Source organism: Pseudocercospora fijiensis (assembly GCF_000340215.1).
Source record: "Pseudocercospora fijiensis CIRAD86 unplaced genomic scaffold MYCFIscaffold_2, whole genome shotgun sequence".
NCBI classification, from domain to species: domain Eukaryota; kingdom Fungi; phylum Ascomycota; class Dothideomycetes; order Mycosphaerellales; family Mycosphaerellaceae; genus Pseudocercospora; species Pseudocercospora fijiensis.
In genome coordinates, this window is record NW_006921533.1 from 2,109,313 (window position 1) to 2,131,720 (window position 22,408).

General features: G+C 52.1%; 10 protein-coding genes across 10 annotated transcripts; 4 read left to right on the forward strand and 6 right to left on the reverse strand.

The window, feature by feature from the left end:
• Positions 1-190: 190 nt before the first annotated feature.
• On the reverse strand, positions 191-2,755 carry MYCFIDRAFT_202241 (uncharacterized protein; the record flags this gene model as incomplete). Its single annotated transcript, XM_007925039.1, has 2 exons — positions 191-2,203; positions 2,675-2,755. The coding sequence occupies 2 exons, from the start codon at positions 2,753-2,755 to the stop codon at positions 191-193; spliced, it is 2,094 nt and encodes a 697-aa protein (XP_007923230.1).
• Positions 2,756-3,547: 792 nt separating this feature from the next.
• MYCFIDRAFT_40956 (uncharacterized protein) lies at positions 3,548-5,280 on the forward strand (the record flags this gene model as incomplete). The annotated part of the gene is made up of 4 exons (XM_007924262.1): positions 3,548-3,666; positions 3,720-3,769; positions 3,841-4,505; positions 4,564-5,280. The coding sequence occupies 4 exons, from the start codon at positions 3,548-3,550 to the stop codon at positions 5,278-5,280; spliced, it is 1,551 nt and encodes a 516-aa protein (XP_007922453.1).
• Positions 5,281-6,568: 1,288 nt separating this feature from the next.
• On the forward strand, positions 6,569-7,148 carry MYCFIDRAFT_202242 (uncharacterized protein). Its single transcript, XM_007925040.1, has one exon. The coding sequence runs from the start codon at positions 6,697-6,699 to the stop codon at positions 6,979-6,981; it is 285 nt and encodes a 94-aa protein (XP_007923231.1). The 5' UTR covers positions 6,569-6,696; the 3' UTR covers positions 6,982-7,148.
• Positions 7,149-7,178: 30 nt separating this feature from the next.
• Positions 7,179-9,674, reverse strand: MYCFIDRAFT_95973 (uncharacterized protein; the record flags this gene model as incomplete). Its single annotated transcript, XM_007925041.2, has 2 exons — positions 7,179-8,186; positions 8,331-9,674. Coding segments are annotated over 2 exons (2,352 nt in total), but the record flags the coding sequence as incomplete, so codon positions are not given.
• Positions 9,675-12,611: 2,937 nt separating this feature from the next.
• MYCFIDRAFT_210315 (uncharacterized protein) lies at positions 12,612-13,493 on the forward strand. Its single transcript, XM_007925042.1, has one exon. The coding sequence runs from the start codon at positions 12,652-12,654 to the stop codon at positions 13,192-13,194; it is 543 nt and encodes a 180-aa protein (XP_007923233.1). The 5' UTR covers positions 12,612-12,651; the 3' UTR covers positions 13,195-13,493.
• A 400-nt stretch (positions 13,494-13,893) lies between these two features.
• MYCFIDRAFT_186230 (uncharacterized protein) lies at positions 13,894-14,716 on the reverse strand (the record flags this gene model as incomplete). The annotated part of the gene is made up of 5 exons (XM_007925043.1): positions 13,894-13,994; positions 14,051-14,102; positions 14,171-14,293; positions 14,369-14,526; positions 14,596-14,716. 5 exons carry the CDS (start codon positions 14,714-14,716, stop codon positions 13,894-13,896), a joined length of 555 nt encoding a protein of 184 aa, XP_007923234.1.
• A 1,111-nt stretch (positions 14,717-15,827) lies between these two features.
• Positions 15,828-16,659, reverse strand: MYCFIDRAFT_111801 (uncharacterized protein; the record flags this gene model as incomplete). Its single annotated transcript, XM_007925044.2, has 3 exons — positions 15,828-15,898; positions 15,953-16,081; positions 16,137-16,659. Coding segments are annotated over 3 exons (723 nt in total), but the record flags the coding sequence as incomplete, so codon positions are not given.
• Positions 16,660-16,679: 20 nt separating this feature from the next.
• On the reverse strand, positions 16,680-17,093 carry MYCFIDRAFT_171602 (uncharacterized protein; the record flags this gene model as incomplete). Its single annotated transcript, XM_007925045.1, has 6 exons — positions 16,680-16,734; positions 16,760-16,783; positions 16,812-16,853; positions 16,889-16,972; positions 17,013-17,019; positions 17,057-17,093. The coding sequence occupies 6 exons, from the start codon at positions 17,091-17,093 to the stop codon at positions 16,680-16,682; spliced, it is 249 nt and encodes an 82-aa protein (XP_007923236.1).
• Positions 17,094-17,124: 31 nt separating this feature from the next.
• On the forward strand, positions 17,125-19,031 carry MYCFIDRAFT_171603 (uncharacterized protein; the record flags this gene model as incomplete). The annotated part of the gene is made up of 14 exons (XM_007925046.1): positions 17,125-17,266; positions 17,306-17,764; positions 17,791-17,829; positions 17,871-17,900; positions 17,933-17,967; positions 18,003-18,085; positions 18,115-18,126; positions 18,164-18,360; positions 18,396-18,604; positions 18,640-18,664; positions 18,692-18,706; positions 18,733-18,757; positions 18,786-18,947; positions 18,998-19,031. The coding sequence occupies 14 exons, from the start codon at positions 17,125-17,127 to the stop codon at positions 19,029-19,031; spliced, it is 1,467 nt and encodes a 488-aa protein (XP_007923237.1).
• A 291-nt stretch (positions 19,032-19,322) lies between these two features.
• On the reverse strand, positions 19,323-21,497 carry MYCFIDRAFT_82536 (uncharacterized protein; the record flags this gene model as incomplete). Its single annotated transcript, XM_007924661.1, has 2 exons — positions 19,323-21,379; positions 21,440-21,497. The coding sequence occupies 2 exons, from the start codon at positions 21,495-21,497 to the stop codon at positions 19,323-19,325; spliced, it is 2,115 nt and encodes a 704-aa protein (XP_007922852.1).
• Positions 21,498-22,408: the final 911 nt, after the last annotated feature.

The window sequence follows — 22,408 nt, forward strand, 5'->3', positions numbered from 1 at the left end:
TCGGAGCTGCTCGGGGACTGACTGAGAGCTGACCTCGGACGCTATGATTCTATAGATACTGCGATGCAACTCATCGACACTGAAATGCTGCTCAATAAAGATTCCCATTGTGGCTGTCGCTTTCGAGTTGACGAAACCTCATCGACAAAACTCGCCTGCTAAACAAAGCATGCTTTTTGCCCTCCACACTTCAATGCTTCTCCGACCACTGCTTGTAAAACTCCAAGCTGTCTGGGTTCGCCACGCTGGTACTGGTCTTGATGTTCAATCCGCAGAGGATCTGCTTTACCGACTTCTCAATCTTCTTACCGTTTGTCGTGACAGGAATATCTGGACACTCATCCACAATGCCAGGCACATGTCTAGCTGACAGCTCCTTCCGAATCGTAGATTTGATGTTCTTCACCAAATCCTCACTCAAAGTGCCCGGCTGCTTGAGCTTCAAGAACAGGACCACAGTCTCGTCATCGTCTTGTTCTCGCCTTCGACCGACCGCAAGAGCATCTTCGACTTGGTCTGGGAAGTGTTTCAGGATGACGTTGTAGAGCTCTGCGGAGCCAAAGCGGACACCACTGGGCTTCAGCACACCATCGGATCGCCCAAGCATGATCAGACCACCGGTCTCCGGGTTAAATCGAATGAAATCCCCATGATGCCAGACACCTGGGAACTCCTCGAAGTACGACGCTTTGTACTTCTGCTCGCCTTCTTTGCCCCAGAACATGACAGGCTGGCAAGGGAATGGGCGAACGCAGACTAGGTCACCAGGCTCGCCTGTCTTTGAGATGTCTTTGCCACTATAGTCCCATGCTTGACATGCCATTCCGAGCCCAAGAACCTGGATCTCGCCTGTATATACTGGATGAAGAGGACAAGGTGCACCGAAGAGTGAGATGATGTCTGTACCGCCCGTGATCGAACCGAGATTGACTGCACCAAAGGCTTTGTAGACGTATTGGAAAGTCGAAGGTGCTAAAGGTGATCCCGTGCTGTAGATTGCCTTGAGCGTCTTGAGCGTTAGACCTGCTTCTTTCGGGAAGATGTTTCGTTGCTCTAAGATAGACAAGAACTTTGCGCTGGTGCCAAACTGTGCTATGCCCAATTCATCTATCAGCTTTGGCATTGCGAGATCGTCTTTCGTACTCTCGCCAGCTGCGTCTATATACTGGAAAGGTGAGCCATCGTAGAGTACTAACGTTGCGCCAGATGCGAGGCCAGAGACAAGCCAATGCCACATCATCCAGGTACATGTTGTGAAGTAGAAAAGTTTGTCTCCAACTCGAATATCCGATTGCAAGATATGCTCCTTCTTGTGCTGAAGAAGGGTTCCGATTGCGCCATGAACGATACACTTCGGTGCACCCGTTGTGCCTGAGGAATATAAGATGTAGACAGGGACGTCCGGATCTAGTTGCTCGAAATGAAGACTCTGGGAATTGGACTGCTGACTGGTGAACTTTTCGTAGGTGTACAACTTCTGCTTTTGCTCTGCCCCAAGTCCTTCGATCTCAGAGCCCATGCTTGGTACGGTGTCGAAGACAACAACGCCTTTCAGCGTGGGCAGCCCGTCCATGATATCCTTGACCTTCGGCAATACTGGGTGTGTCTTCCCGTTATACATTACAGCATTATCCGTCACCAGTAGCGTGGGCTCAATCTGTACCATACGATCCAGCACAGCACTGACGCCTGTGTCTGGGCTCACCGCAGTCCAAATTGCACCCAATGAGATTGCCGCTAGACTTGCAACGAGCGCATTGGTATGATTTGCGACGTAGCCTCCCACTCGATCCCCGTTCTTGAGCCCAACTGCCCGCATACCACTCTGGCATTGCCGTACTCTTTCTCGAAGCTCTTTCCAAGTCACTTCTTCCCTCCTCGTCTCGGTCGCCGCGATCACAGCCAGAGTATTCTCGTCAACCTCTGGTAGAGGGTACAGCAGGTTCTCAGCAAAATTCAACTTCGCTCCTGAAAACCACGAAGGCCTCGGGTACATTGTCTTCTCATCTGAGATGACTTTGGTATGGGCTTGCGAAGTCCGAATTCCGACATAGTCCCAGATCTCCTGCCACGAGGCAGAAACGTCTGTTATGCTCCATTGATAGAGCTCGTCGTAAGTCGAGAAGTTCTTGTTGTGCTTGTTGTTTACTATTTGGAGGAAGTCGTAAAGCTTGGAGGATTGGGGGTTTGAGTGCTCCCAAAGCTTTTCAGTCGGAGCCATCGTGTCGCGGGCCCAGTTTGCAATGTTCGAAACTGAACATCATGCAGCGCGACGACATTATGGTATCCTAAGGTATTCGAGACGGATGAGGGGCTGATCGGGTTCGGTGGTCGTAGGAAATAGTTCCGCAGTGCGGCGATCACAGGTCTTGGCGAGGATGTTGCGACATCGGTCACGAATTGAAGCATTGCCTTTCCGAGATCACATAGAATAGCCCCTTCATCGCGGCCCGACTATCTCCAAGATGTTCTATGTACAGATACTGCCAATGTCTTTTAAACAACTTAGCACATGGCCCAGAAAGAGATGAGATCTACCAGGTGTACAGACGAGGATTTGAAGTTGCCGCATCAACACAAGGCTGGCTTTCCAAGGCAGGAGCAAGAACGAGAATAATGCCACTTGTAGTAGACAGGACACGCAGGCCTCTCGAGCCTTGCCGCTGGCACGCACGCTGAATTGCTGATTATGCAGATGCCAGTCCCAGATCACGTCCTGAGATGTTCCGCCGTCTCTCTCGGCGATCAGGTGCATTGCTCTGGCGAGAAGGCTCAATAATGCACGAGGGCAAAGTGTCTACAACCATGGGCGATGGTCTCCGGTAGCAAGGATCCTTTCGTACCGAATCGATGGCCCAGGTCATTTGCACACTCCCATGTTACGAGAGCACACGCGAACCGCCTTCCTCGACTACAGATTGTGGGCTATAGCCGTTGGCAGGTAACAAGACAGGCTGACCTGTTCGACAGTAATCTCTATGCAACCATCTCATATTGACCTTTAGCAGACTCCGACAAGCCCATTCGAGAGATTTATGCCGCAGAAATTCGCTCTCTGGGGAACTTCACGACATTGTCGCCGAATTTGGAAACAGCCTTGGCAACCCAGCACGCAATCTGAGGCTAGATGTCACCATGACGCCGAGACACTCGGCCGCGTGCTGCAATCTTGGGCATCGCATTGTTTATATGGCAGCGGAATGCCACGCCAAGTGGCCAAGGTGCTCTCACTATTCCCAAGCACGTTGTCCGTCCACGTTGCTGAGGCTATGGTGCAGCGTTTTGCATATGGCTGTGGTCAATGGCGTCCAAAGGTGATGCTTACAGGTTCAATGCCGTGGGATGCTTCCATTACGTTGCCGGTCTAGCTCGGGCTCAAGCAATTCATCGAGACGAATTGCAGTTCTTTGATCGCTCTGGATCGAGCCATAGATACAAGGATGGTGCAATGTCACTTGGCGAGACAATGTATTAAACCACTAGAATTCCAGTAGTCTCGACACTCAACTCGTCGTTGTCGATAGTCTTTTGAATCCAGCATTGGAAGATGGCAGACACAATCGACCAAAAGCCTGCTCCGTCTGACGAGTACGCTGCGACTGGCGAGGAGGATGTCGCGTTTGAACCAGACTGGACGACAGAGGAGGAGAAGAAAGCAAAGCGGAAGTGAGAAGCTTCTATCGAGCTCAGTGCCTGGGCTATGCTGACACGATTATAAGGCTAGACTTCATCATCATGCCTATCCTTACCCTAGGCTTCTTCTGCTTGCGTAAATCTCATCCTCAGCCTGATAGAGACTCCCATACTCATATGAGCATACCTAGCTGACCTGCATTGTAGAACTCGATCGAGGCAACATCGCCAACGCCATCACCGACGATTTCCAAGAAGATGTCGGCATCACTCAAAACCAATTCAACGTCGGCCAGCAAATGCTCTCTCTCGGAATCGTCCTCTTCGAAATCCCCTCCAACATGATCCTATACCGAGTCGGACCTGGCAAATGGCTGACCCTTCAACTCTTCTTCTTCGGTATCGTCAGCACATTCCAAGCTTTTCAGAACAACTACGCATCATTCATCGCCACGAGATTTCTCCTTGGTATCACCGAGTCGGGATTCATTCCAGGAGGTCTCTGGACCTTATCGACATGGTACACCAAGGCAGAAACAGCGAAGCGTGTCATGATCTTTTACTTCGGAAATCAACTTGGACAGGCGTCTGCTAAATTGCTCGCTTATGGCATTCTTCATATGCGTGGAGTGGGTGACAAGGCTGGATGGTTCTGGCTGTTCGTTCTCATGGGCAGCTTCACGATTCTCAGTGGCTTCGTGTTTGGATTCTTGCTTCCAGACTCCTTCAAGAACCCGCACAGCACATTTTTGCCCAAAGCCAACATCTTTACTGAACGCGAGATTTACATTTTGAACACTCGAGTGCTCCGTGACGAGCCGGCAAAAGGTCAAAAGAAGAAGAAGATCGGTCTGGCAGCGTTCAAGAAAGCCGTAAGCATTCCCAATGAAAGAGGGTTCATCACGCAGCAAGACTGACAAAGTATCCCAGTTCTCCAACTGGCGCATGTGGTGCCATTTCCTCATTACAATGTGCAACAACGGTCCCCAACGCGGTTTCGACACCTACGCTCCCTCGCTCGTCAAAGAATTCGGTTTCGGCAGCCTCACATCCAACGCCTTGGCATCAGTCGGTCTCTTCATCCAAGTGCCCATGTCCTTCGCCTTTAGCTACGTCTCGGACCGTTTCGACAAGCGCGGCGAAACCGTCATCACAGGCCTCAGCATGACGGTCCTCGCCTACGTTTTCAATCGCAGCTTTACAGAAGTCAATAGTCGGGGTGTGAGGTATTTCGGTGTAGTCTGGACTCAGACGTTTGGAACGTTCTCGCATCCGCTTAATATTACTTGGATGTCTTTGACCTGTACTGATTCCGAGGAACGGGCTCTGGCGATGGCGCTTGTGATTATGGGTGCTAATATTGCCGGGATTTGGGGAGCTCAGCTCTATCGGTCTGATGATAAGCCTCGATACCGGAGGGCTTTCTCCATCTGTATTGGCGTTCTTGCTCTTGGCGTGCTTCTTGCTGTCATTCGAAGGATTGATGAGCATTTCCGCAAGCGCAAGGGTGTGCAAAGAGTTGAGATGGATAGCGCTAGCGATGCCGAAGTGTATCAGGACTTGAAGGCATTGCCAAGTGACGTGCAACCGCAGCCGGCTTTGATTGGGCATGATTTGAAGCCTGTGGTATCGCATACTGTCAGTTGAGGTCGTGAGGAGACGGTCTGATCAGCCTTTGTTTCGTTGTACTGAAAACTTACTCGCTCTATCTTCCCACTCAATGCAGCTATCATTTTCTCCACACCATCACCGCGCATCCAACAACGCCTGCCGCATCCTCAGAAGTCTCAAAGTTCCCGTCCATACATGCGACCTTAGAATCTCTTTCGAAATGCAACGAATGTGTCTCGGTGTTGTGGGGCATGTGGCTGCAGGAGAGAGGAAGTGCATTCATGTTGCAAAGTTTGTTCCTCTTCTTTCAAAGATCTAAGACCAAAGTGTTTGCGAACTGCTCCAAGCAAGCACAACCACCAAACAAAATGGCTCATCTTCAACTCATGCTGTACAACAGTTCAAGGCTCAAGTCTACACGGCATAGTAGGTCACGAAAGGGGAGACCAGAATATCATCCACGCCATCGAAAACCAGCTCCGCCATGTCGACCACTACAGACTCTTTCTCCTGGTCTTCCACCTCCTCTGCCGCTCGACATTCCTCAACCACATCCACCTCCTCGAAAGACCACCACGCAGACCTCGACACCGCCCTTCAAAGAATCGTAACCGCAGTCTCACGTCTCCATCGTTGTGGCGAAACTTTCAAGGCGAAATCCGAAGCTTTCTGGATCTTCTGCGCCGGCTCTTGGACGAGGCAGAAATATGAGGAGGAAGTTGGGCAGGCGAACAACGTTACGAAGAAAGATAAGATTGGTGGTCAAGGGGTTGTAAGTGTGGAAGAAGATCTGAGGTTGGCTTTGGGAGAGGTTTTGGATGCTGTGAGGATTCTGAGAAGAGGGGGTAGAGATGGGGATGAGAGGGATGCTGAGGCGCTGATGGAGGCTGTTGAGGGGAGTGGGGTGTGGGAGGGGAGGGGGAAATAACGGCAGGAAGAGGGTGGTTGTTGAGATCATGGGGAGGGTCAAGGGAGGGTATCCACTGGGTACCGGTCTTGATCGGTATTGGGACAAAGGGGGCGGAAACTTGAACGTCGCGATTTCACAGCTGGAACATGAGGTGGCTTCCATCGAGAAGAGAGGGTACAGTGCTTCCGAGTAGCAACATTTATTTAGGCAGCGAGTGGAGGCTGTGACATGTGCCACGGCAAATACGGACGCATATCCCCTCTTTTGAAAAATTATAATTAGTATGGACGCATATCCTCTTTCCGGTAAAGCTGTTCCCCAGCCCTCACTTCGCGTTCTCCACACGCTGAACTTCACGTTGCTTTGAAGCAGTGCAAAGACGTTCACGACCTCCGAGGCGATGCGAGTGTGATACAGAAAACGGCCTCCTGTGCAAAGCGCATCGCTCTGAGCAGATGGCCTAAAAGCATGAATGGTCAGCGTCTCTGGGCTTTGAGGCCAGCCCAGACAGCGGTGGGGATAATGGGGATAATGGGGAAGTGATGGTGCTGCACGAGAAGGCTACTGACACATCCAAGGCAGGTGCCGCTGCCCCGTACCGCGCAGTCGCCGCTTCTGCTGCTCCACCGAGCGAATACGACCAGTCCCCAGATGGCATGGACGAGGAGGACCACGCGGCCAATTTGGAGGTTAAGCGTCTCCAAGAAGAGAACAACCTCCTCTCTGACGCTCTGCTTGAGCAACAGCGCAAGACCAATGTTCTCTCCGAAGATCTTCTTGAGAAAAAGCGCACCATTGACGGCCTCGAGCACTCGACGGATGCATGATGATACGAGCGATGAGAGTTGCACAGAAAGGGTGTGGCTAGAGATGTCTGGATACATCTTGCTACGAGTCGGATACCAACAGCCAGTGTGCATCAAATGAACATGAAGCATAGCATTGAACATACAAAACCAGTATGCAGCACATGAAATTGAAGCATTAAACATGCAAAATTGTGTCACTTTCTCCATGTTCTTTTCTACAGAGGCGGCAGTGTCTCACGACAAATCGGGCACTGCAATCGATACTTTATCCAGCCTTCGAGACATGTGCTGTGGAAGATGTGTCTGCATGGCGTGACCATGTAAGCTCTTCTAGCAAGCAAATTGGCTCCAAGCCCTGTATCGCTTGGTGCCCCAGCCTCGATTACTGGGACCTCGAGATCTTGCATGCAAATGGCGCAGTCAAACACACGCTTGCCTTTGCTTCGTGCCGTTTCTTTCTCCTTCTCCTTTGCGATCGAAGCCCGCCTCGTGATAGCGGAAGAGGATAATCTGCGATCGGCTGTTGGTGACGAGGGCGTAGACCGTGCATCGTCTGCATCTGCAGCTTGCGAAAACCCGATTGGCATCGTTGCGCCTTCTTCGTCCTCACGCAGGATAGGATGATAGTCGTATGCTGGTGATGCCCAGCTGGAGCGAATGAACCACCTAGGTCCAAGCAGCTCTTGCGATCCTAGGATGACGACCTGGATCCAAACCCAGCCGGCAAGAAGAGCTAGAATGTAGTAGTTGTGATCAGCGAACACTACATTGTACTTGTAGGCGTAGAAATAGAGGAAGGGCGTCAGTCGCAGCAAGCTCTGCCCAAAAACAAACTCCCAATTGAGAGCATGACGACAGTTACGTTGGACATTGCGGATGACTTGCGGGATCCAGAAGCTGAGGTAACACATGCCAAGGATTGTGATGAAGACCCGCCGCGCTGATGCAGGCCACGATATTGAATTCGTGGCGAATAGCACAGATACGAACATGAGCATGTATGACTTTGCATAGAATGATGCAAAGCTCGGCATGCGAGCACGAACATGAGCTTCCGTATTCATAAGTGGTGGCTGAGCGATGGGTAAGAATCCGCCCTGGTCAGAAGGCATGAAAATTGGAGTGGCGCCTGTATCGACGGGTGGTGCTGCAGCAGTGACTGGTGTAGACGTGGGCATAGGCGTACTTGCCGCAGTTCCGTCTGTCGTGGTCGGCGCAACTGTCTGGGCTGGACTCGTATTCGTAATCGTACCATTCGTGTTGCTGGCTGGTGCTTCATTCTGCTGCTCTTCCCTGGCTCGTCTCTCTGCCCGAATGCGCCGCAAGGCTTCCTGAAAGCGCTGTTCTCTTCTTTGATCCTCTTCGACCTCAGCTCTTACACGTTGCTCGCGCTCTGGAGCCTGTACTTGCCAGATATCCATGACCAATCTCATGCCGAAGAATGCTACGCTGGCAAAAGCCAAAAATCCTACTGGGACCAGCATAGTCCAGATGTTCTGGAAGAAGAGACTTCCAAGCAGGAAGGTCAACGCCACGAAGCCATCATTGGAGGCAAGGATCGTGACAGCGTATAGACTGATGCGACTTCGTGTTGAGGGTGTGCTCGCCTCTCGCATTTGTCGCATGAGAAGAAAGAGCTGTAGAGCCAGAGCGAAAGAGAAGACGAGTAAGTGCTGTCTCGCATGCTTCCATAGCACCTCAATCTTCGCTCCGGTCAGATGGTCTCCATTCTGTGGAATGTCATCCGGAGGCCCTTGAGACTCCAATACATATCCGCAGTCAGGCGAGAAGATGAGTGCAGAAAAGTGCATATCAGGAGCACTGGGCATAATAGCACCAGTGGGAAATCGGAGCTCACGCTCGAGAAAATCCATGAACGACGAGGAGTACTGTGTGCTTGCGACAGGAGGTAGTTGCTGCAAGTAGACGACCAGCTCGCAGTCAGGATTGCCGAATGGATTCTCCGATTCCGCTTCAATTCTTGAGTGCCAAGGATTTGAGGAACGAGTCTCAGCATCAATTTGGTCTTGAATAGTATCAGAAATCGACTCGTTCAAAAGGTTTCTTGCAGTTTCGAAATTGCTGGGTGAAAGTGCCATGTGAGGCAGGGCAAATATGCCGCTAAACTTGGAGCTTGTTGTCGTCATGATCGCTTGCCCGAGAGAAGCGAAATAGACACCATACAGCTGCAATTCCCATACATCAGATGTCTCTCCATCCGTAAGCTTGATTTCCCCGCTCATAGCAGTGGCATTGCGATCAGGTGCCGCGTATGCTGTATCTTGCTTGGCAAATCGGACACTGATCTCGCCATCGTTGCCAGTGATATTTCTGTCGAATGGTCGAGCATGTCCTGCGTGTCCAAACGGGCTGGGAGGTGCGTATTGTGTCAGATTGAGCTGCGGTATTGGCACATTCTCCTGAATCGCTGAGCGCTTCCATTTCCCGCTCACAATGCCCGTGATATTCTTATATAATGGCGTTGGATTTGGCAGATCGGTATCTCCGTCCAGCGCCAACTTGCCCCAATCTCCCAGCGCATATTCTAGCTGCTCCCTCGCTCTTGCTTTGATGGTCGGTAATGCATTCCAAGCGAAGTCCCTCTCTGGCTCAAGACCAGTCACGTTGATGGTGTGGCCTTGGGTGCCGAATTCGGGATTCCACGATGAGTTGCTTAGCACAGACAAGTGTCTCTGCTCCTCAGCGATGACATGCTCGATGGATGGAAGCGCGTCGAGTTCGGCGTTGCGGACGGCTGCCTGGTTGCCAGGGTTGAAGATGATCCATCCTAGGATAATCAACGGGAGGAGTACACCACGCCGGTCGGCCATTCACTCTCCATCTCCTCTCCTGCAGCAGGCAGCAGGCAGCAGAGACTCGAGAGGCGATATGGGATGAAAGCTGGCTACTCGCTGACGTGCGCGTACTGTGCATAGCTCCGGATGTCTTCCGGATGCCGAACTGATGGCACGTGCGCCGTTATGGAATACCAGGTAGTATGGAGAGATAGCGAGAAAATTCTACAGCGGCAACACTGCATGGTACAGACACGTTCTCTCCACGGTGTAAGGGAGTCAATCCCTCGCGCTCGCTGTCTTTTCACATGCAGATCTGGGGACAGAGGTGGACGTGACGTGTAGACGTCAAGTGGAAGTGTCCGCCCAGGCCCTAGCTCCGATACAACTAAGAACTCTCTCTTATCTCTTATCGTGCACGGCGGGGCAAGCAGCTGATGCCTATTCACTCATCAGTCCTCCGGCTTGATCGACATGGCTGTTGACAGTTGCTCGTCTTGCTCTTGCTCTCCGTCACCGCTGCTGCCAGTGAAGTGAACACGGACACGTAGTTTGAAATATTTCAAGGTTCCCCTTCAATCCCCGTCACTACTTCCAGCCAGTCTGCGTCGGCGAGGTAGGTCGGTCAGCTCCCCACTTCTCAGGCAGTAAGGTCTCGACGCCTTCCAGCAAACCAAAACCACCCACCTACACCCACACCCAACAAACGAGCGAGCCTGCTACCTGAACGCTCAGTCTCGTCCACGTCCACGTCCACACTCGAACATCGTTCTTGCCCTGCCCATCCTTCCCTCCAAACCTCGCTCCCAGCATGGACGCCGATACCGATGCTGCCACGAGTCCGGAGCTGCGACATTCTGTGCCTCATGAGCTAACAGGAAGTCCTGTGCAGCCTGACACTCGCCTCCGCCTCCGCCTCCGTGAAGAAGAGCAAGAAGAACCAACGGCCCACCAAGACTCGCCTCTCTCGCCTCTCTCGCCGCCCCTATCACCGCTGCCACGCCATCCATTCGACTTCAGCTTCCCGACCCTCAATATCGACGGAAGCACTGACGAATTGACGGCACACCAGACCCGGAGCCATCGCACTCCGCCTGCCGCCCTCAGTGCTCTCGGCGCCAAAGCTACTATGCACGAACCAGACACGGCCAGCGAGTCGGGCAGCTCGCAGGCCAACGACCAGTGGGAGCTCATCGACAACCTCTCCGACATCTCCAACGACGATCACGACACCGCCAGCATCACCTCCAACGACCGCGCCAGCGAGGACGCTGAGTTCACCCCTGAAGATGCCAATACTGAGGATGAGCTAGACGGGCATGATGACACGCTTCTATTGATATCACCAGAGCAAGTTGGCAGTCTGCCTACACCAACGAGCACCACAGCCTCATTTGTCGACGTGTCACGCGAGCCTCCTCGAAGCCCGACACCTAGCCTAGCTTCTTCGCGCCTGCGTCAGGTCAGAGCAGAGAATGATCTGATCGACTCGTACATGTCGGAAAATCAGGAGACGCCTACACAGTCTACGATTCACTCTGCTGCCACCTTCCGACGCTCCACAGCCTTCAACACTCTCGACCTCGACCACCAGACTAAGCGCATACTATTCATCTCTGAGAGAAGAGTACCAAAAGATGCTGTTGACCTTATGTGCTCGAGGATTGCTCCTTGCATGTCCCAAGCTGACGCCGATGCTGCCTCCAAGCATCGAGTTGTCCGCCTTCCACTAACACCGGCTGGCATCACTCCACCATCAGCGACTGTCGTCTGTGGCGATGATAGAGTCTCTGCCACTGTGCAGCACTGCATTGGAGCCGACCGGCGTTCATTTGGATCTCATGGACTGCGTATACTAGATGTCGATGGCGAGCACAGCTCAATCTTCACTATTGGCGGAGACGGTAAGATCGACTTGCCAAAGCCAGACATCGCTGTCATCTATCTCGACGGAGAAGCCGATGGTCGTCACAGCTGGATCTGGAGTGCTTGTGATGCAGTGCGAAGCATCCAGGTCCCGGTCCTCGTCATCTACGAGTCCAAGCACGACACCAGAGCGCTCATCCGTCATATCAAGTCAGCGAGACCGAAGCCACGAGAACGAAGCCGCGACCAACAACTCTTCCTCGATGCTAAGGACTTCATCAATACTGATTACTCCACCTTGACACAGCAGATCCAGACTCTTCTGACTCCTACACATCCCTCGGAGGGAAAGAAGAAGGCATCTTATCGACTTGGCAAGCCTCTGCAGTGGATTCAGTTACTCCTGCTGTTCATCGGCTCAGGCGTATTGCTATCGCTCTTCGGCCCTAATCCCGCTCTCCAGCTACACGCTCGACGTGCCGCACTATCTTTTTCTCTCCAGCAGGCCACAAACTCGCCCAACATCACGTCAGAGCTGAATTTGCAGCATCTATTGCCGGAAGTACCAGCTAGGTGCTACCAAGATTGGAGTTCCAGCTTCTACAACCTTCTGAGAGGCGCCTCTGCTACCCAAGCGGAATGCACGGCGATTCCCCACTTCCAGGCATTTCGCCCGAATCACTTCGTGCTGTCACTGCCAGGACAGCGCGGCTACCCAGAGCCAACATCGACTATAGTTCACAAAGCCGATGGGAAAAAGCTCGACTTCAACCAGACCAAGCTCGTCGATGGCGTCTACCTTGTGACCTTCGATCCTGATGAAGCCTGTGGATCAGTGACGGTCAACATGGCTACCAAGAACCCCGCCACGAATGTTACCGCTCCACACCATTTTGGCCGCTGTATCTACAGACGCTACGAAGCCGCCAGCACAGATGTGAGCAAGGCTGTGAGCAAGGATGTCGCTGTGATGCGAGGCAAGGCTAAGCATCTCGGCGATAAACTTTCTACCGAGCTCGGTGCAGGCATGTGGGCAACTAAGAACGTCACATCCCAAGTCGCCCAGTATGTGTCTCGGGAGCTGCAAGTTCTCAACCGGGAGCTTCAGGTCATTAGCAATACTGCTGCTTCCATGTTCGGCAAGGCTGCCAAGGCCAGCAATTATACCGCAACAACTCTCACCAAAGATCTGATGGCCATACAGAAGGACTTGGTCAAGTTCACCAAAGGCCTTTCGACCTCTGTCAAGGACAAGGTCGAACTTGCCAAGAGTAGCTCCAAGTCCTTGATCTCCTCGCAGCTTTCTCTGTCCCGTGAGCGGATTCAAGGCTTCAAGAAAGCATGTCAGCGGAAGCGGGCAGGCAAGCCAGTCTCAAAGCCGTCACTGGAGAAAAGGCTCGACGCATGGGCCGAGAAGAACATCGGAATCTATGCTGAAGTCAAAGCCTTGCAGTCCGAAGTCCGCGATGTCCAGAAGTTGGGCAAGACGCTTCGCGAGTCACGGGAGGCTGAGGAAAAGAGGAAGGTGGAGAAAGTGAAGCGTGCATATAACGTTCGTGGTAATCGCTAAGGATATCATGATCTGGCAACCAGCATTGGCGTTTTAGATTTCGTTGTTTTCTGTCTTGAGATATCACTGGCGCACAAGAGGCATAGGGTTGGAGCTGGCGCTGGGACATGGACGATTTGATGGGATTGATGAGATGATACCAAGGAACAGACACCACGCGAGAGATACCAAGAATCCCTGCCTTCTGACTTACAGCACGGCGCCTTGGAGTACGTACGAGCCAACGAATGATTTTCTTTGGTAGGGCAGTGGTTATCCTACTTTACATATATCGCTATTACATACAGCCATGGACTCTCATTTTCATGTCAGGAATGCACTGGCGAGGCATTCATCGAATATCGCTCTTGTGGTTCACCAATGTTTTGAAATGAAGAATGATTGATCGGTATATTGCCGAGGTGAATCTACTCAACTCAACTCGAAGCAGTGAGTAGGCAGCAGCAGCAGTAGTAGTAGTAAGTAGTAAGTACAAGACGCCAACCACTCCTAACATTTCCTTTCTTTCTCGCCTTTTTCGCCAGAACTCCTCGCTCCGTGTCCGATTCCCTTTTTAATCCCAGTCACGTCAAGCTATAAATGCAGTCCAGAAAGGCAGGAGGTTCATGAGGTATCAAGTGATCAAGCAGGCGCGGCTGTCTCTTGACGCGTGGTCCGTCGTGATGATCGCGTGCTCTGTGCGGCATTGACATGGGCATTCTATGCCACTGTGCTCATGTCGACGCGCTTCTCGGTGAAATCCCAGAGCATCTTGATGAGTTGGTCTGGAAGGGTGTACAGGTCGACGTGGAATTCGCCGTCTGGGGGGAAAATTAGTCAAGACGCATGATTATTAGGAGTTGTAGGGAACACTCACTCTCAACATCGTTCTTAGTGTAGGTCTCCTCCGACTTGTTGTCATGGACCATCTGGACTACTTGGAGAGGTCGTCTTCAGACAGGGTTGGAAGAGCCTCGGCGAGCTTCTCCATATCGACGTTGCGGTTGGCCTTTTGACGCTTCTTCTCGGGCTTTGCTGCTGGAGCGCCGTTGACTGCTTCTCCGGCTGGTCCGGATTCCTTCAGGCGTTCGAGGAGCTCTGGCTTGGGATTGCGGAAGGTCTGAAAAAGTCTTAGTAGCTGTACTATTCTCTCTCGCCTTGGATCTCAAAACGAGCTCTGGCCGTCTGTACTCACCACTGAGTGTGTGCTCTCGTATCGCTCATTTTGGAAATTGAGATCATGGGACAGTGTCTGATCACCGCCTTTCGGCGCGCCGACTGGTGTGAGTATGATCTGCATGTCGAACTCTCCCCATCCCTTCTCTCGGATCGTGAATGGCGGCTGCTTGAAAGCTATTACCCCGTGTCAGCGCCAAGTCCCGCTTTCCCACATATGCGCCTCTTTCGCTGATGTAGTCTTACATTGCTTCGCTCTCTTTCCGAAGGATTCGTGCAGGAGATATGTCGCCTTCTCGAAGCAGTTCGCTGGCATGTCTTCGCCATCTGGGCCCACGAGGAAGATTTGAATATCCCAAGCGCGCATGGGGAAACCCTCGACCTCTGGGGGATCGTCGCTGACGCTTCGTCAATTATACCGGCTGCTATCACTGCGACAGAGATGTGCGACTTACATGACATGCTGGGAAGTGACGAGCTTCACCGTTCTCTTGACCTGTGCCTGCGAGGTTAGTCCACGCTTTGGAGCCATTGCTGCGTTCAATGCCGTGGGTGTGGTGGTTGTTGATGTCAAGACCTGAGGTGGGAGAAGATGCTGGCAGTGGTTGTTGAGAGGTACTCACGTCAGGCATTGTCGCGTTGTCTTATATGAATACGGTAGAATGCGCGCTGTCTGAAGCCGATCGCATGCGCCGTCACTCTGTTCTTTGTGAAGTGAAATGAAGAGCGTCTGCTTGAGCAAACTGTCGTCGCGGAGTAATGGGCTGTCGGCACGCGTGGTTGGAGAGGGGTCAGAAAGAGGTGGCGGGCGAGGGTGGCAGTGAGGTGAAGCGCGTTATGTATATTGAAGTCGAGCTCTGATGTGTGTGGGCGCATGCTCGCTGGATGTCGGCCAGGGCAGGGCAAGCCGACCTGCGGGTCCGGTCCGGGTCAACCCTGCTATCAGTACGCGTGCTCAACCGTGGTACACTGGTACTATTTGATCAGGGCACGCTCGTGCTGCTGCGTGTGAGGACGGGAAATGAAGAAGTTTTGCAGTATGTGAGGGATAAGGGTGTGTTTGCACTGTTTTTGGTCTATCTAACTAGGTCGCTGTCTTTCACAGCGGTGCCGGCAACAATTTGCCTGTTCATCTCGTAGCAGCAGGTTCTGCTTATTCAATGCCATGCAGAAGGGTATTGTGCAATGATTGGGATCAGTAGTGGTTGGAGGTGCAGAACGGAACGCCCAGATAGTGCTGTGTGGTGTTGGATCATCAACTGGCATGTGCTTGTCACGTCACAGCTGCCGTAGGAGAAGTGCCGTGATCGACCTGAGATGGTCTCTCGATGTCAGAGTGTGTGCGGGTGCATCCTATTCTTGATTTCGTCTGGTTGCTGTCTTACAGCAGACTATCAGAAATCCGCCGAATCTGCTGTATTACTCCCGCCAGACCATTCGATGTCAGCAGAAGAAGGGCACGCCTTGACTTCCGACTTCTACTCGGTCTTGAACAGCGCCTCGTTCTCTTGCTGGGCCTTGATGAAGGCCTCCTTGAAAAGATTGGCGTCTACGAGCTTGTTAGCATCGGCTTTCTAGACCATATTCGAAAAGTGCTACTTACTTTCAGCGTTGCCGAAACGAATGGCAAGGGTCTGTGCCTCTGGCTCGCCCTCAGAAACATCTGCAGCGGCATTCCATACCCAACTGCGGTCGCTGCCAACATTTGGTGAGAGCTTCATGTCCGGAACAACTGTGATCAAGTCAGTATCTCCGTATACCCCACCCTCGAGCTGTTCGTGACATACTGTAGTGGTTGGCGCAGACCTTGAGGGTCTTGTCTCGTCGCATAACCAATCTGGTCTTTCCGTTCTCCTTGTGCTTAAGAAGTCGCACATCACCAGTACCTCGCTCCTTCCACTCTCTGCTGTCGCGATCGAACTTGAAGAGCTTCGCGCGCATCTTGAAAGTCTGCTCCTCAGCTTCCTCGTTCGTCTTAGTCTCAACCTGCTGTGTAAGGTGCACGACTGGCTCGAAGTGAACATCAGCCTCTTCCTCATCTGCCTTCTCGTCGTCATCGCCCTTCTCAGCAGCCTCTTTTTCCTTTTGCGCCTTGGAGCTGCCCGACCGATCGTTCTCCTCGTCATCATCTTCCTTCTTCTCTTTCTTGGCGCCTCCGCCAAACATGCTGAAAACATTGTCCGTTACTGCCGATACGGTCTCTGCGGCCTTCTCGGTCGTGGTCTTCTCCTCGGGCTTGGCCTCGGTCGTGGTCTCCACCTTCTTGTCCTCGTCTGCCATCTTTGCGGTTGGTTGTGGAGTCTTCTTTGATCAGATTTCTGTTTCGTTGCTCAAAAGAGTTTTGTGGTTTGGTTGAGGTTCAGGTCAAATTCGACGGGTAGGGAACTAGCAAGCGGCGGTGGTTGCGCACGGATCAGGCACTAGCTTCACACCCCTGGCGACCGCGACCCTCGCTCCCACACGCGACAATCCCATCTTCTTCACATGCAACAGACTTCACAGGACTGTGCACGTGCGCAACAGGCTTTCATGGAAACACGAGACGGGGCAGCCCATCCTTCGAGCCACAATGCAGAAGATTACACCGTCAAATGCTTGAGGCCAGGTAACAGCGTTTGCGAGGCTCACTCAGCAAGGCGCTTTTATATCAGACAAGACGACACACCTTGACTGGTACATTGCACAAGCGGACATAGATGTAACATACGAGCTGTCAGACCTAAACTCGGTTGGCCTGAAGGCATCTTGAGAATCTATGCCCATGGATCCTTGCTCATGCACACGGACAGCAGAACGAATCTTCAATCACGCACTCCTGCTTCTCGATATTCAACACCCAGCGCCCTATCTGCTAGAGTAGACAGCCTTCGAAGCATGAACATGGCGGGATCAAACAACGCAGAGCGTCCAATGTTCGGTCCTGTAAGCGAAAAACATCAATAATGTCTACTTGCAGCAATACTGATGACATTCAAGCATCCAACCCCCGCCATTTTCGCCAAAAAATGGATCAGCGAGTTCTCCAATGTGGCCAACGAATACAGAGAGGGGAACTACTCAGACACCCCAAGATATACTTCTAAATCCTTCGACCTCGTTTTGGCATTCAATGCTGAAGCCAACACTCTCGGCTTCACCAAAGATAACATGCCGCCAGAACACGCTGCAGGGCATCCTGGTCCCGAGAAAAACCCATTCGTCTATGCCCAAGCCACCCGGACCGTTGTCAATACAACTCTCATCCACTGGACTCGTTTGCGCGAGGGCGAAGTTATTGGAGGCAAGCAGTGGCACACCGCGAGCGCAAATTACAAGACGGCAGTCAATGCGCTATTTTTGAAAGTCGATCAGGCTGAAGAGGTTGGGCTTTGCCAGACTGAGATCGATCAGGAGTTATTTGAGCGTATGGCGAGGAGTGCAGCAAGTGATGATATGCTTGAGAAGAGGGGACCAAGTTGTGTGGCACACCAGAAGGAGATTGTGAAAGACTTGGCTAGGCCTAAGGAGGAGCGCATCATGAGGCCAGGCGATTTGCGAAGTGGAGTTCCGAAGTGGACTTGATCCTTATTCAATTGGTGAGTAGAAGCCGGTGAAGTATACCGATCGTTCAACACTGCGGTGAAAAGCTGCTACTAGGTAGTAGAACAGGTCAGCATGTATATGGTATACAGAATGGGATTGGCTCGAGGTATGTCCATCTAGCTGACGATGTCGTGAACTTTGTTTTCTGCATCTCGTCAAAGGTCACGACTGTTAAGCAATCAGCTCACCATCATTGTGAATAATGCTTGCACTTCAAAAAATCCCACATAAGAGAACAAACTCTTCACAAACAGAATCTAGATTTCCCAAAGCAAATGTATGGCCCAATCGCTCTCCTCAAACCCACATCCCACAATCAAACCAAACTACCCAAACCCAACCCATGGCCCACCAACAACGATCCTCCTGGCCCAAAAGCTTCTCCTCCTTCGACTCCCTCGAAGAAGAAGCCTCGATCATCAGCACAATGTCAAGCAGCGAAGTTGCAACATCCTCAATCTCAGACTCAACTCCAGTCTCAGAAGACGAACTCCAAAGACGAGCTCTTCAGGCCTCGATCGAGACACTCAAAGAAGAGATTGCGGCGTTGGAGAAGCAGCTCAAGGATACTGCGCAGGAACGTATGGAGATTAGATTGGAAATACAGATTTTGAGGAGGAATGAGACATTGAGACTTCAGAGGTTGAGGAGGGAGTTGTTGGATGCTGGGATGGTGTGAAGGTTAGTGGGAAGGGGGTGGAGTGAAAGCTGGGGGCCGTGGAGATTTTTAGATGTGGGAAGAGGAATGGGGTGGGGTGAGGTGAGGTGAGGAGAAGTGGTGCTGTCTGTATGTTCATGTAGTCCTCCCACCGTTGCGTCCTTCAATGTGAGATATATAGGATTACGAACCGCAGACCATTGGTGTACATTTCAAGAGGGATATCGGATCAGCTTGTGATCCACTACAGATTCTCACTTGCTTTTATTTCCAGACATAGCTCCAATCAGCAAGTACAGAACAGCAACACGGGGTGCATGGCCAGCCCTGGTCCTACGAAGGTGCTCGAACAATATTCGTTCACTTGTTATCCTTCGCGCAAGCTTGTGCGACTGCCATGCACATTAGTACGCGAGAAACGCATTCATTTCCACAGCCATGAATCAAACGAAGAGCGAGTTAATGATAGCTTGTATTTGCTATGTGCACAGGGCCCCGTCCTTCGCCCTGTACCGTCGACCTCCCCAACTCAACTTCTTCTCGAAGGAGATTGTGGTCGTCCGTTCCTACTTCATTACTACCTACATGTTTTCCCTTCCATCCTTGCTCCCTTGCCTTCACACCACTGTCCTCCTTGTCTCCTCACTGCTTCTGCTGACTCCTCCATTGCGCCATATCCAAATTTCTTTCCATCCTTGCTCCTTGCCTTCACACCACTGTCCTCCTTGTCTCCTCACTGCTTCTGCCGACTCCTCCATTCCGCCATAGTCATATTATTTTTCAGCTGGGTTCTCGCTTTCCATATGCCCCCAGGACCACTCATATCTACCTCAATCTCCGTCATATGTCCCTGGGCTCGATAGACCCGAAGCCTTGCTTCCAATTCTGCTTTGTGACCGTTGAGAGCTTCCTCTTGGTCTCTAAGGAAGGATGTCTGGTAAGATGATTTGCCGTATGTTGGAGCCGGAAGATTGGGGCCTGGACTTGATGGGGCTTCTGCTGTCTGCGCCGATTCTGCGCCGCGGCTCCTCTGCATAGCAGAAGCTGTTTCTGGCTGGGCAGTCAAGTCAATCGTGATACGGCTAGAAGTGGTCGAGGTGCCACTGTTTGACATTCCTGAGGCGAGCGAAGCAGAAGATGTAGCTCCACAAGCCGGGCCTGACTCTCCAGTCAAGTCAATCGTGGTATGACTGGAAGCCATAGAGATGCCACTGTCTGACCTGCCCGTGGAGAGCGAGGTAGAGCTTGAGATTCCACAAGCCGAGCTTGAATCGTCAGTCAGATCGATGATCGTGCTGCTGAAATCCGACGAGGCGCCACTGTTCGACCTGCCCGTGAAGAGCGAGGCAGGAGGTGAGGCTTGAGACGCTGACATTGGTGGCTCACCTCGTGGACCGCCGGTTGTACCGTTGGAGCTCACCGAGATGGCAGTGTCCGCTACATCTGTTGGAAGCGACAAAAGGGTTCCGTCTGGTGCCCATAGGTCATCGTTATCAAGATTATGGGCCAACAGAGCCATGTTGAGTTCAGGAAGCTCCGTTTCCGCGGTGGCAGGTGGAGCTGCAGACTGTTCGGCTGCCTCCCTTCGCTCTTTCGCTCGCTTCGTCTCGATCGGAGGGCGCTTGGCATAGCGTGAGTCTGTGGATTTGCCTTGCATCCACTCCTTTGTACGAGTTGCACCCATGATCCGCAAAGTTTCATTTGTCGAGTCAATTTCCCCATTTGTCCACCGCTTTGATCCAGTGCGCGTAGACTTTTTGCCTGCCTTGCCATCCTTGGATGAAACAGTCTTTTTGTTCCTGCTCTTTTTGGCCACGGGTACAGGTGATGAGTCTTCAATCTCAATCGGATCATCATCTCGCCTACGCTTCCTTGACTGCACATCTACTGACGCCACTGGATGTGGGTCAGCCTGCGCGGAAGGCGTCGTAGTGCTTGAAGCGACAGCAGGTACCACTGGCTTTTGTCGAGGCAGTGACAAATGTGGAAAACGATGGGCAGGATCCTCTGTATTTCGCAGCTCCACTGCCGGTTGTGGTCGCTGAGGAGGCAGCGCCAAGGGACGGCGTGAAGGTGCCAGGCTCTGTTCTGGGCTCGGTGGTTGTCTTGAGGATAGAGCCAATGCGGTGGGACGATTATCGCCAACTGTTGGCAGGACTGGTGGGCGAGTGCTGATGTCTTCACTGCTTTCTTCAAACATGCTATCACAGTCATCCTCTCTCGAATCGATCTCGAGCTGATCCGGCGATGGCATTGCGGAATCATGGAGAATGACATCTTCTGGCTTGTTTGGTGAAGATGCTTCTGTGTCGTCGCCGTCGATCTTGAGCAGTTCATCCATCTGTGCCCACACATCTTGATCGTCCGAATCGCTCTCGATCGGAGCCGGTGATGGCCTCGCCGCATCATGGCGAACGGGCTCCTCTGACTTGTCTTGAGAAGATGCTCCTATTTCTTCGCCGGCGTCGCCTTCTACCAGTAGGTTGGAGTCGTTGCTGGCATCGCCCACGCCAAAAAGGCTGGATTGATCACCGGCGTCACCTTCACCGAAAAGGCTGGAGTCGTCCTTGGCATCCCCTTCTCCAAAGAGGCTTGAATTTTCGCCTTCATCGAAGAGATGATTGAAGCTCTCTTCAGTCTCGGGATTAGCTGAGTTATCCTCATTAGAGACCGGCGTCGGCATCGCCGAATCAAGGATAAGGAGGCCTTCTAAATCGTCCTGAGGGCGTACCGCACTCTCCGGGCTGTTATTCTCAGCCTGATCAGAGTCTGAGGTCGTGATTCCACAGCCTTGTGAGTCGTTAGAGAAGTAATCGGGTGAAAATTTATCGAAAGAATCATGGACGTTACCTAGCATGTGCTGCCGTGTCTCGTAAGAGTACTCCAAATACTCGTAGGATAGATCCATCTCAGCTAGCTGCACAGCACCGCTGGATTTTCTGTTCCTGGGAAGTATCTGGTTTTTGTCTCTGAGCCTTGTCGGCGATGGAGTTTGAGAATTTGTGAAGGTTCTGGTTTCTCGCACAGAGATTGATGTTATGCGTACGAGAGAGTGTTTTGACGCTGCAAGATGTGGGATTTTCTGATCGTTCTCAAAGCTATGCCTTGAATGCGTTCAGTCTTGCGTGTGTAGAGAGTGGAAAGAGAGAAGAAGGATTTGTCGATTTTATACTCACGACTATCTGGCTTTTTTGAGCTCGAATGGCAGCAAGTAAGAGCGAGCGCATTGTCGTGACATTGCCAAGTGTAATGGCTCCATCTCTACAGGCTGAGTGGTAGATCGGGGTGCTTGAGGACAACGAGGCTGCGGGTCGTGGAGGCTTGATCCGTTGCTTGAGGGAGGGACCACATTTGACATTGCGCAGGTCTGCCACAGATGTGTCATGCTGACAGTCTGACAGCATAAGGCAGGACTTTAAACCACACGAGTGCTGAAGGCATGACATGCTGTATGCCCTCGGCAGCTTCAACTCATTCGCAGATCCCTCACCAGCTCATTCAGGACCCTAATGGACAGCCTTCGCGATGCCAAGGGCAAGTGCAACGGACTCCGACAGCATGGCATCTCCCAGGACCAATCTTCAGCCCAGCGTGTTGGCTGTCTCCGGGAAAAAAGTTTGGTGGAGCCGATATATCAGGGCCGTCCGAGCTGCGTTTGTGAGGTGAATTTCCAGAAAGTCAAAATCGAGAGCTTCCACTCAGCTTACAGCGACATAAGCAAGGCTGCGGAGAAAACGGCTTCGGCATAGGTTATGAGGACTTCGTTATGAGGACTTCGCGCACGTCTCGTAGCCCCGATACGAGGAGCATGGGACAACA